The following is a 12,101-nucleotide window of genomic DNA, read 5'->3' on the forward strand; positions in this document are numbered from 1 at the left end:
TGTTGGGTGGCCACGGTAAGGCGCGCGTCGCACTGTAAATGATGTTTAACTAAACGGCTTTTAGTTTGGACATGTTTTAGCTTTGGTGTGAACGGAGCATAACGTGTGTGTTTTTTAGCTACCCCATCGCTACGTAAGGCCTTAAGTCCGACGGCTTAGTGTTTGGAAATTCCAACTTCTTGTTTTAACACAGGTTCTTACTTTTTCTAAGGTATAAATATTACCGGTAACTAGATATTCTTCGATACTTAGATAAAGTTTAACATTTTATAACAGCTTTTCATTGGCTAAAATCTCGAACGTTGAAGCAAATAAACTCTCGAATACATTTGCTTCCTTCCAAAATTTTTTACTTACTACAATTTCATTTTTTTCATCCAAAAAGAAACACGATTTAAATGCAGCTGATTGCTGTGTGTCAAATGTTTTGCTTTTGTTGTTTTTAGAAGGTAAATTCTTTACATTCTCTACTTCGATTTAAAACAATTTTTTACAGTGGTTCCGCGCCGACGGGACTAGCAAAAATCACGCTGTCCATAGTATCGCGATTGGGTCTATGTCTATTTTTTTTAAAATTAAAAAAATTACGGTTGGAAATAACTATAACTTCTGAGCAAGTTCAAATAATTCCCCAGATCAGGGTATAGTTTTAATTCTCTGTTGTTGATTCGTAATACCAGTAACAAAAAAAAAAAAATAAAATAAAATAAGTAAAACCAATCCAACAGGATATATCTTTGGTTTGGGCTAATTCTTTTTTCCGTCCCAATTTTGAAAATATGTTCCATTTAATAGTTTATTTCTTTGACTCATCCACCGGATTGCAATTCGAGGATTGTTGAAGTTTGGAGTAGATTTGAGCAAAGAGTTTCTTGTATTCCCTGAGAGATGCACTGTCCTGTTTTGAACTCGTTTCCGCACCAATTTGAACTGCGGGTTTCTCGTCAAGCGGTGACGTTTGAATCGCTCGCTGTACAGTTGGAATCGGAGCTATTTCGTGAACTATACCTTCGGTTTTACATTTTTCAATAAGAGAGTCGTATTTTCGAACCAGCTCATGGTATTGGCTTCCGAGTTCAGACAAAAACGAAGTACTGTTCTCCTCAATTGGGGAGTTTATCTCATGCGACGGACTCAATATTTCGACTTCGCTTTGATCCGACATGGCGCTCGGCTGCCGATCGAGACTGCTGTCCACAATTTCAAACGATTCGTCGTCGGTACTTTCCGAGATTGGCCGTCGATGACCCGAGTTATTATCGATCGATCTACTCGCACACGACGCTTCAGACGCACTCTGTTGCCACTGCTTAGCTTGTTCCGCGAAGTCAAAAAGCTCTTTATCCAATTGTTGGTTCTCGTGGATCAAGTCCGACAATTCCAGCTCGAGGTCTTCACGTCGCCGCTTCTCCTCCGAATGCTGCCTTTTCAATTTCATAATCCTATCGTTGAGTATTTCGATATCTTTCTTAAAACTTAAAACTCTCTCGTCTTTTTCTGTATCGTCTTGCTCATCCTCGCTTCCCATGAGCTCGTAACCGTTTTCCTTGTGAGTGAGCTTAAGCGACAAGGAGCTTGCCATTTCTCTCTGCAGACGCATTCGTTCTATCTGTAGATCTTCAACCTGTGTTCGGTATTCGTCGCACTTGCTTTCTAAATTATCCACCGTGTTTACAAGCGCTTGGTAACGTTTCCTCATATGCGCCGTTTCGCTTTGTAGCTCCTTGTTTGTTTTCTGTAGATCCATGGCGGTTGATTCCATTTGTTCGCAAGCCCTCACTTGGCTGTCATGTAACTCCCGTAATGTGTCCAGTTGTCTAGAAAGGAACTAAGAATTCAAAAGAAATTTCTTCAATTAGACTCGAAAGCCTCTCATTTCTTCCCATCTCGCCCTCCACCCCTCCCCCCAGTGGTCGAGCTTTTACCCATTTGGGTCTACTGAGCCAAATTGAAATTTAGTTCGTCTCTTGTCAAGTTCGACACTTGACCCGGGGCCTAGGAGTTATTCACTCTCGTCAACTCCCTTCCTCTGGTTCATCTCATGCGAACAGCAATAACGTGTTATTTATTCTCTCGCGAGTAAGGCTTTAGAAGACGACATGAAGACTACCCACAAACCTCATTTTTCACAGACTGTTCCTCCAGATATTGGTGAGATGACTTCAGCATTACCTCCAGTTCTTTGTTTCGTTCCAGGAGATTTTTTCCGATCTCAGCCGCCAACTCGAGATCTAAAATACCCAGAGAAATAAGAGAAAAATAAAGCCACTTCCATTAACTATATTTCTATATTGGGAACTTGAAATGTGAAATCATTTGGTTGATTGATTTTTGTCGCCACGCATTGAATGGTACTTGGCACTTTCAAAATGGATAGTTTTTATCTTGTTATTCCATACCACAATCAACAGAAATTGGAGGTACGTAAGGATCAACCTTTCACTATCAGAGGAAAACGTTTGGACATGTGTTGTGGTATTGACGTCTAAAGTGAGTTAATGGCTAAAAGCGGCACTTTTCTGTGGTGCTGTACATGAAGGTGGTTCTAGTTTTGAGTCTGCGGATGAAATCCTTATGTGCTACCAATTGCAAGCAGTACCTCGCTGTGCATGGTGCTGTTTACTACGTACTATAGTGCACCTGTGAATGAAATCCTAATATGTGACCTGAGTCAAAACAAGCTATTGAACAATATTTTTCTGTGGTGCTGTTTATAATGCTGTACAAGGTGGTTCAAACTTTTGAATGGGTCCTGAACCCTAAAAGCTCTTGACCAGCGTTAAGCTCGTATATCACTAAGTTTGCAACAGATGTCAGTTTGAGGCTTGCTCGAGTTTTAAACTTAAACGTGGCTTTCGAGAGTAGAAGGGAAAGTTTACTGGTCCGCCTCTGGCGACAGGGCTTACTATAAGCGCCGTTTCACAGCATCAATATCACAAAGGTTATTTAAATCCTTTCGGGCCTTTTGATTAGCTTATTGCTCTCTCGATCCGCAATTGAACTGCCCACAATATCAGGCTGTTTTTTATTCCCTCGCCATGTTCTCACAGACCAGGAGACCTTGCATATACGGCTTTCATTATGTTCTACAAGATGTTTGTAATGTTAGTCTGTGGATGAAATACTTCAGTAAAGTATGACTATGGCATAAATATATTTTTTGTCACTTTTTTCAGCATCAAATGGTTTGCTTGTTTTTTCAAGTTTTCAGCTCCAAGCAGAAATCCGAGACAACTTGTCAAATTCTGTCCATTGGCACTCAAAATTATGAGAAGTTTGGAGCAGAAAAGAGCTAAACTGTTGTTCGAAGGGAAGGAGCGAAGACTCACGACAAAAGTGTCCTAAAAAAGGTGTTACCAGGGTCGTTAAATGCTGCGGCGAAGCGAAACTCGAGTGTTTAAACTTCAGAACTTTCACACCATCTAACATCTTGACACATTTCTTTAAGTCAGGTCTAAACGGTTTCTTAGCTGTAGAAAAGACGTTTTGAGACCAAATCTCAGTGTGTAAACAAAGACAGTCCATATGTACAGAGCAGATTCCTTGATGTTCAAATTAGCTCTACAGGATTAAATCGGACGGCTGTACATGGAGAACCTCTTGAAATTTTCCGCATTTCCTTCCATAAATGAGAGCAAAAAAGGCAGCAATCTCCAAATATTCTTTTGATTTAACGTTTTGGCGCTGCGAAACGCAGTTATAGTCTATTAATTTAAACAAACTTTCAACATTGTTAAACTGTGACTTGGTCGAACCACTGTTTTCAACTGAAGACATCGTTCGCATCGGAGATCAGTGAAGTCATTTATCCGGCTATCTTACCTCGCTTATGCCATCTGTTATCGCACGCAGAATACGAATTGTTAATGACCGATGTGGGTTCCATGACTGAAGCCCTTGAACATTTCATTAGTACCTACGAGCTGACAATATATTTTCATCCGGCGATACATCGTTTGCTCGATTTGACCAATAAGATTTCGCCTCGTGTACAAAGCCGAATAAAAGTGCAAAAATGTATTTGCGGCGTAAACAAATATATTGAAACAAGGCTTAAGTTATGCTTCTAACAAGTTACATATCACCACACATTGATGACGCAAAGGGAAACAAGAAGATATGAATGGCAAGTCACTGAGCAGTTGATGAACCGTACGCGTGCGTGGAGCGTGGCAAATTAGTCAAGCGCACGGGAATTTATTGCAGTCAAATGTCTGTAATTTATTTTTGCCACGGATTTAGCTGCTGTCCGTATTATCGGTGTCAGTGTCCGTAATAGCGAGGCGTCAGCAAGGCAAGAGTTGACTGTACTTCCCTTCTTGCTTGACAAGGGAAAAGAGGACTGCCACATTGTCCACCAAGAATTTTCACTGACTGCAGAGCAGATGCTAATGCCACGTAATGTTCACCTGTTACTGAGGCATGTTTTAGGTGAACTGCTTCTTCGCTTGATCTCGCATTAAGGAGGAGTCATGTGAGTCGCCAAAGGGTATGTTTTGTGAGCCGTTTCGGTGTGAAATAGGGTGCATGAATGAAACTTTATTTACCCTCGGATCTGATTGAGGCTGTTTAGGCCTCAGCAAAATACATGCTAAGTCTGCTAATGTGCCGAGAAAGAAACAAATAATATGTACATATGTAATTAAGTGAAAAGGTTATCCGAAAGATGAAATTTTTCGCACTTCTTGTCTAAATAATTTGATATTAGCCATTGACCTAAGCTCGTCTGAGAGAGAGTTCCAAGTTTTGGAAGCAGTATACACTGTGGATTTCAATCCATGCCATGTAGTTTTAACCTTAGGCAAAACTAATTTATTTACTCCTCTGAGATTCTTACACATTTTAACCATTTTGGTCTGAAAGGATGAAAACGGGTACAGATTTTACAGCAACCAGTGCGGATTATAGAGACCAGGTCTGAAAATCGGTATAAATTTCAGAGGGCACGTCTGAAAAAGGGTACCCGGAAATAACATATTTTGCTCTTAAATAGGGTCACATCCACCCACCAAAAACTCAGAGGAGTACCCCCCGGGAGGGGGGGGGGGGGTAGGAAGCGACCTCGATCAGACACGGTCTAAAGGCTAATTTACATGTACCGATAACAGTCAACTCTCGCCTTGCGGACACCTTGCTATTACGGACACCCCGATAATACGGACGGCAGCTAAATCCGAGACAAACATAAATTACAGACGTTTGTCTGAAATAAATTCCCGCTATTACGGATTCTCGCTATTAAGGACACTTACTCGCGATCCCGAGGGGTGTCTGCAATAGAGGGAGTTGACCGTAGTAGGCTCAATTGCATGGGCCAAATTACACGTTACAATTTTGTCCGCCGATTTCTTTTTCTGTCGTTTCAGCGCAGGGTGAACATTGGTTCTATTCAAAAAATCTGTACCACTGCCACAGATTATTTTTTTTATAAATCGGGCCGATTTTCTTTGTCAAATTGGGCCAAATGGGCCACATACCGGTAAATCTCTGGTGAAGTTAAACACAATTGAACAAACTTCTTGCAAGCTTTTTCCCAAGGAACAGTTAGCTAAGGAAGGCATTGTAATACCATGGGGTTAAAAAATGTTAAAGATTACAGGCTCTCTAAATGTCAACGTGATGTTTTTTTTGTCTGCATGCAATATATTGAAATTATGTTTCGAAATTTTCAAATCGCACGGATATAGCGGAAATGACGTAATTGTCTACTCTAGCGGAAGTGAAGTTTTTGGGTGTTCCTACGCCGGAACTATTGATCCGTAGAAAATATAATAATTGACCGTGTAGCATAGTTAACCCATCTTATTGAAAGCAATCGTCAAGGTTTAGTGCTCTTATTTGATGACAATATCGGTTTATAAATAATTCTTCAAAGTTATTGAAGGGATATATTTTCATTTGTCGCTTTGCGCTGCCTGTATTGAAAACATTTCATTTGGACATTCACACTGATAAATGACTTGACTGAGAAAACGCCCGAGTTTAATACCCGAGAAATTAAAGATTTCTTCATTGTAAAAAGGAAGGAAAACGACTACAGAAAAATATCTAATTCGGAATGAGGGTAGTTTGAAGATAAAATTTCACAGAACAGAAGATCGAACTGTATCGTGAAATTAAACGCCACCCGGCCGGTCGATCGATGGAATTTCCCGGCACAATCGCGTACTATAAAAAATTGGATTTCACTCACAATCGATTGTATTTTTTTATCAGATAACTTAATAAAGGCATTTTTTACGACAAAACGTAGCGATCTGTTAAATAAAGAAACTAAACAGCGCTAGACATGGCATGTTTGTAATTTTAAAATTAAACTCACCGGTACAGCAATGGGAACTGCGGTCTTTCTGATCCATGTTTTCGGTAGCAAATTCTAAATTATAACACGGCGAAGACAACTCCATCGAGGTAAATCTAAATCTTTGCCGATCAATACGCCATAACCGAAGAAATCCTCGCGATTCAAATTGACGAACTGAACTCAACAGACGACAGATCGGGATGAAAATGTAAATATCGGTCCATCTCGAGAACGAGGCTGATGTTATGCCACGTCAGTTTTGGTTCCGTCATTTGCATCACACTGACTGTGACCTGCGCGCATTATTGCGTCACTAACCCGATTAAACAATATGGGAGGGCTGGGCGGGGAAAGTCAATAAGCCTATAAATTTCGATTGCTCTCAGATTCGAAAATAACAAATGGGAAAATTGCGAACGCGAAAGTGGATTTAGATTTAGCAGGTGTTGAGTACTTTGTTTTTGGATTTAATACAATGAGCGACACTGTAGCGACTGCAGGCCTTTCTCAACAGTTTTGTTTTAATTGAGGGTGGAACTATCGGAAATTGCAAGGTGTGGTTTTAGATTTATTCGACAGAAAAGGCCAGAGAGGTTTTTGTTTTATTTTTATTTTGCATATGCTCTTCCATCTAAAATTCAAAAAACATTTTCGAGTGATTGTTGTAATATATTTTAGGATCTAGTTAAGTGCTAAGACCCACACACACGGAACGCCATTACGCAAATGCAAAAATCATGAAATATTAGGCCAGATACACAACATTAGACCTGGATTTTTAGTAATTATATTATGGAACAACTTCGGGGAATAATCAAAAATCAACACTCACTAAGCCGGAAACTTATAGTTCTTGAAAAAAGTACACTGTAGCTTAAACTACAAGTTCGAGTAGTCTTTTTTAATAATAATAATAATAATAATAAATAATAATAATGACAATCTTAAATGAGGAAACTTTTTCACTAAAAAGTGGTTTACAAAAAGGACCTCGAAAATTAAAAATTAAAAATTTACAATGAATAAAAATGCTAAAAGATGCTACTAAAAACTAATGTATCTTATGTGTAATACAAAACTTAAATCAATGAATTAAAAATCTGACGCTTCAAAATATTTACATTATGAGAGGCTCGCCTGTATAGTTTTGTCCAGCGAGTTAAAATCACTTACAGCATGATAGCCAGTTCTTTGTTTACCCCAGTTTCTTTTGATGGATGGAATTTTGAGGTTTGCTTTATTTCTTGTGTTGTAACTTTGCTGTTCTTGCTGAGTGACTAATGTTAATTCGTGATACGTGAGACCATTAAGACTTTTATATACATGTACGCATCGGCGCTGGAAGCGCCTTTTTTCTAGTGTTAACCACTTCAGTGTAGTTAACGCATCAGACGCAGAGGAATACAGTGGTCGATCTAATATTATTAAAAAAAAAAGTCTGGTGATGGTAAAGCGAGCGAAAGAGGCGAATGCGCGTGAAAATTGCCTTCCACGAGGACACAGGGACAGTTTTCGCGTTTCCTCGCGTGTTCCTCACTTTACTTAAGGGGCTACAAGTCTTAGCCTATTTGTAGCCTACCGCTTTCTCGAATCTTCTCAAATCTCTCACTATCTGGAACAGAAACTTGTTACCTGCCTTGAAGTAATACATCAAACACAAGGAAGAGTGTTTCAACCGATTTCCAAACACCCAGAAGTCGAAAAGATCCGCAACCGAGTTTTGACCTTGAACTTCGAGGTATTTGGAAATTGAATGAAACCAGGAGCCATGATCAGATTATGGCTCCTGAATGAAACACTTTTTCAAGCGTTTGATATAGCTTCTCAAACCGATTCTTGGAGAAATTCAAAACAAATTTTAATTTATGATAGTTGAGATCACATTTCGAAACCTTCTATCAGTTGCTTTCTCTTCATGATTTATAAACGAGTTTGAGAATATAGTTTACAGTAATTTACTTCTGGCTGCTGGCTTGAATGAAGTTTTGTTTCCCCAGCTCAAATGCATGAACACAGCAGGACTGTGCTGTATTTAAAAACCACTGTAATATATAATGAACATCATGGCCCCTCATATCTACAATGAATAAACCATGAATAACTGGTTCATTACCCCGTGGTTGCTGCCACAGGCTGGCGGCCATTTTTGAACAAGCAAGTAATCCCCAGGGAAAGGGGGTACTCCATATAAGTTTAAAAAAGGACACTGCTTATTTCACGGAAGTAAAAATATATTTAAACATCCAAAAGGCCTTACCTCTCGAAATATTGCATTTTCACATTTTTTCTCTCGTACGGAGCGTGATAGCCTGTAAACAGGCTCTCTAGTCGAGAATCTCTAGTCAAGGTTGGGGCGAAGAGGAAAACTGGGGAAAAATAGCGAGCAGGGAAAGGGGGTGGGGAGAACGGTGCTCCCCCACCCCACTCCCCCCCCAGTCCCCCGCGACAATTCACCCGAGGACAGTACCCTGTCGGCCCTTCCAACTGGACCCTGCACACAGGCTAGTAGCGTGAAATCAGTTTTTCTTTATTATCGTTGTAATAGACAAGTCCAGGAGCCCATTATGGGCTCCTGATAAGTCTGAGGCAGTAAAATATATATGAATGGGGGGGTACAAATGTCAGTTGTCACTTAAATTTTAGGCTATTTGTCAGTTGTCAGTTAAATTTTGGGCCATTTGTCAGTTGTCAGTTAAATGGCTGTTAATAATTAACTACAGATTTTAATTATTTCTTGAGGACTCAAATAAACTTAAACGTCATGTAAGACAGATAGGAGCGTACCCTGATAACCGAAAAAGTATTGTAAAAACTTGTTTCTGGTTAATGTTTAATTTTATGTTTACATTTTTGCAACAACAATCGTTTCTTTGGCCTTTATACAAATCATCCCATGGCCAATTGGCCATTGCAATCTACTAAGAACATACCCTACGAATCCAAGCGAAAATGGGCGCGTATTGGTCGGCTAGACCTTGAAACTGCGACAGGTGAAATTTCCTCCTCAGTGTCAGAGATATCGTTGTCTGAAGCTGTATCGTACTCGTCCTCTTGTGGAGGTCGCACAGCACCAATGACCACATCAATGAGACAGCCATTTACAAATGTGACTTCTACAACATCATTAGATGGCACCTCAGGACTGATTCATCTTCAACATCTCTGTTGAGTCGTTCTGGATCTTCCGTGATGGAATTGCTCTCTTTGTCTGGCATCAGTAAAGTTTACTTTACTGCAATCTGGTGGCTTCGTATATACCGCTGATGGCAGAGCCCCTGCTTTGTCCTTTGTAGTCTCACCCCTGACTGTTCTTTGTCGGTACTGGAGTCAGGACGATACTTCTCTACCAATTCTTTCATGGCAGTCTCCGTTTCAGCGCTAATCTCTGCTGACGGAAGCGGTTGCATGAATTTTGTACTTTCAAAAGCCCTGGTAGTCTTTTGTAAAGTCTCCTTTGTGATGGTTACAAAGTCTTGGGAATACTGTAAGGCGGTGAACGTCTCTTGTTTAAAATGGGAGACGGCGTGAATGTTCTCCACAACTGTTGTGAGTAACGTGCACAACTCAACCTCTTCAAGGTATTCCTTGTTAGTCGCAGCTATGCTGTCATGCAGCCGGCGCATTCCTTGTTCCAGAAGCGTTAGTTCGCTGCCTGTTTCCTCCAGCAAGCTTGGCAGCTCCATTTTCCACTGACCATCTGTATTTATCGCAAAATTTTCGCTTCTTCCTCCCTGCTTCGGTGCCATGCGGTAAAGTTTTAAATCAGACTCTCTAAGGCCGAATTTTATTGCCAGTTCTCTTAGCCCAAGAAATGACAACAGATGCTTCTTTAGAGACTGAACTGTCTCTAGCCCATTGCAATTGATTGGGATACGGCTTCGGTGTCGTTCGAATGCCGTATCCGAATCAACGCGGCGAAAGCTAGCAATCGCCTTTATTACGCCGGAACGAGCGGACATGGTATAGACTCGGTATATTGCCAGAGCGCGTTCCACGTAAATTTGGGTCATGTTAGGAATAAACTATTAACTAATATTAACTAATATGAATAGTATAAAATATGACGCTCTACTCTGCTGCTGTTTATTGTACACGTTTGTTTGGTGATTTGGTATAAAATATATCAATTATTAGCCGAAAAACGTAGCAGTGGTTGTCGGTACCAGCGAGTATAAATGTCAGTTGTCGGTTAAATTTTATGCCATTTGTCAGTTGTCAGTTAAAATTTTGGCTATTTGTCAGTTGTCAGTTAACACCATCCAGACCCTCAGTAAAAACATCAAGCAGTGTTGGCGTGACAGTCTGGCAATTTTTTTATTGACAAGTAACGATTATAAGAGAGCCAGGTAATGATTATACGTACTCGTTTCGTATTTAAAATTTTGTTGTTTCATTGCTGGTTAGTTCTCAGGTATATTATGGGGTCTAGTACTCCTAGGCAATACCGGGACGCTCCGCGCGAAAGGACCGCGTTTTTCACAACCTCGTTCCCAGGGGTTTTCCCCATAAACTGATAGGGGCGGCCCTCCTAATTTACAAGGGAAATGTCCTGGGAACGAGGCTGGTCTTCTTCACCCGGCTTTGATGTCGTAAAGGGTAGAATTTTAGGGGTTTTTCTATCTTGAAGGGTCGAAAAATAGGTTGTGAACACTGAAACGTAGTTGGGCTGTGAACTGAAAATTAGTTAATTCAAGTACATGGGAAGGGGTGATACGAATAGTCCTGCTTTACCTGTGGTAAGGGAAGTTCTTCTTTCTTTGGTTAGCCTGCAATACAGGCGTTTTTGGGGGTTGAGCGAATGCCAGAATCTCGGTTAATCATAGCCGCCATGTTGGATTTTCAAAATCTTAGGGAGCTGGGGAAAGTAGTCGGAGAGGGGACAGGAGAGAGAGGCAAGAAAACAATTTCTTCTCCCCCTCCCAGCCCTCATCTTTCTTTTAGCCAAATACCCACCCTCTTGGTTGCATTTTCTACTCTTTCCAATCTTTTTTATTCTATTTTATTAGCTTCTCTATTTACAACATACTGAATTAAATTAGACAGTGTATCCACAACGGCAAGAAACCAATTACTGTGGGCCCGAATCTTTCTCAGCTTTTAAAATCCAAGATGGCGGCTATATATAGCGCTCGCCCAAAATAATACGCCAACATTGCAGCCGCTAGTCTTTGGCACTTTTTGGATCATTACCAGCAGCTGGGCAGAAACTGCTACGTAAACCGCGGTGTATTTTAGGTGTCTGGATTAAAAGCAATGAATTTAACGAGTCTTAAAAGCGGTGCATTAAAGGAATAGTTAAAAGCTGCGAATTGTATTAGGACATTTCCAAAACATGAATTTATATAGGATCATTTGTTGGCGTTAATTTATTTAGGGTTGTTTTTTATTTTGTTTATGGTCATTTTTGTATAGTGATTTGTGCCCAGCTACTGGCAACGATCTGGAGTTTTCACCTGCCAATTCCAGATTGTCCTGGCTCGGTGTTGAGAGTGGTTTGAAATTTTCAATTGTCAGTTTTGCTTCGAGAACGATTTCAAAACATACGGACAGGTGAGGGACTCTTTTACTCTTCACAAGAAGACAAACATTCATGATAATCAGGTGAAAATTTCGCGCTATAAATTTAAATTTTATGGCTAGACAAAGCGGCTAACAACTTTTTAAAACCACATATAATTCACTTGCATCAACATTACGACAAAAATAAATGGGGTAATTTGCCTATTTGCATTGTAAATTACTGGTCAATCCTGGCGGTAGCAAAAATAAACTGTCAAATCCATGTCACCAAAAAGAA

The 12,101-nt window shown here is 40.2% G+C and overlaps 1 protein-coding gene across 2 annotated transcripts; it reads right to left on the reverse strand.

Annotated features, from left to right (window-relative positions):
• Positions 1-633: 633 nt before the first annotated feature.
• On the reverse strand, positions 634-6,586 carry LOC146458355 (cerebellar degeneration-related protein 2-like). 2 transcript variants are annotated; one of them, XM_085090815.1, is made up of 3 exons: positions 6,323-6,586; positions 2,119-2,231; positions 634-1,828 (listed from the first exon to the last, which is right to left on the reverse strand). In XM_085090815.1, the coding sequence occupies exons 1-3, from the start codon at positions 6,405-6,407 to the stop codon at positions 797-799; spliced, it is 1,230 nt and encodes a 409-aa protein (XP_084946941.1). In that variant the 5' UTR covers positions 6,408-6,586; the 3' UTR covers positions 634-796. The 2 variants fall into 2 exon arrangements, with proteins under 2 accessions (XP_084946941.1, XP_084946940.1); XM_085090814.1 differs by lacking the exon at positions 6,323-6,586 and adding an exon at positions 3,823-4,167.
• Positions 6,587-12,101: the final 5,515 nt, after the last annotated feature.

The sequence above is a fragment of the Pavona decussata genome, unplaced genomic scaffold, assembly GCF_977016875.1.
Source record: "Pavona decussata unplaced genomic scaffold, jaPavDecu1.1 SCAFFOLD_233, whole genome shotgun sequence".
NCBI lineage: Eukaryota > Metazoa > Cnidaria > Anthozoa > Scleractinia > Agariciidae > Pavona > Pavona decussata.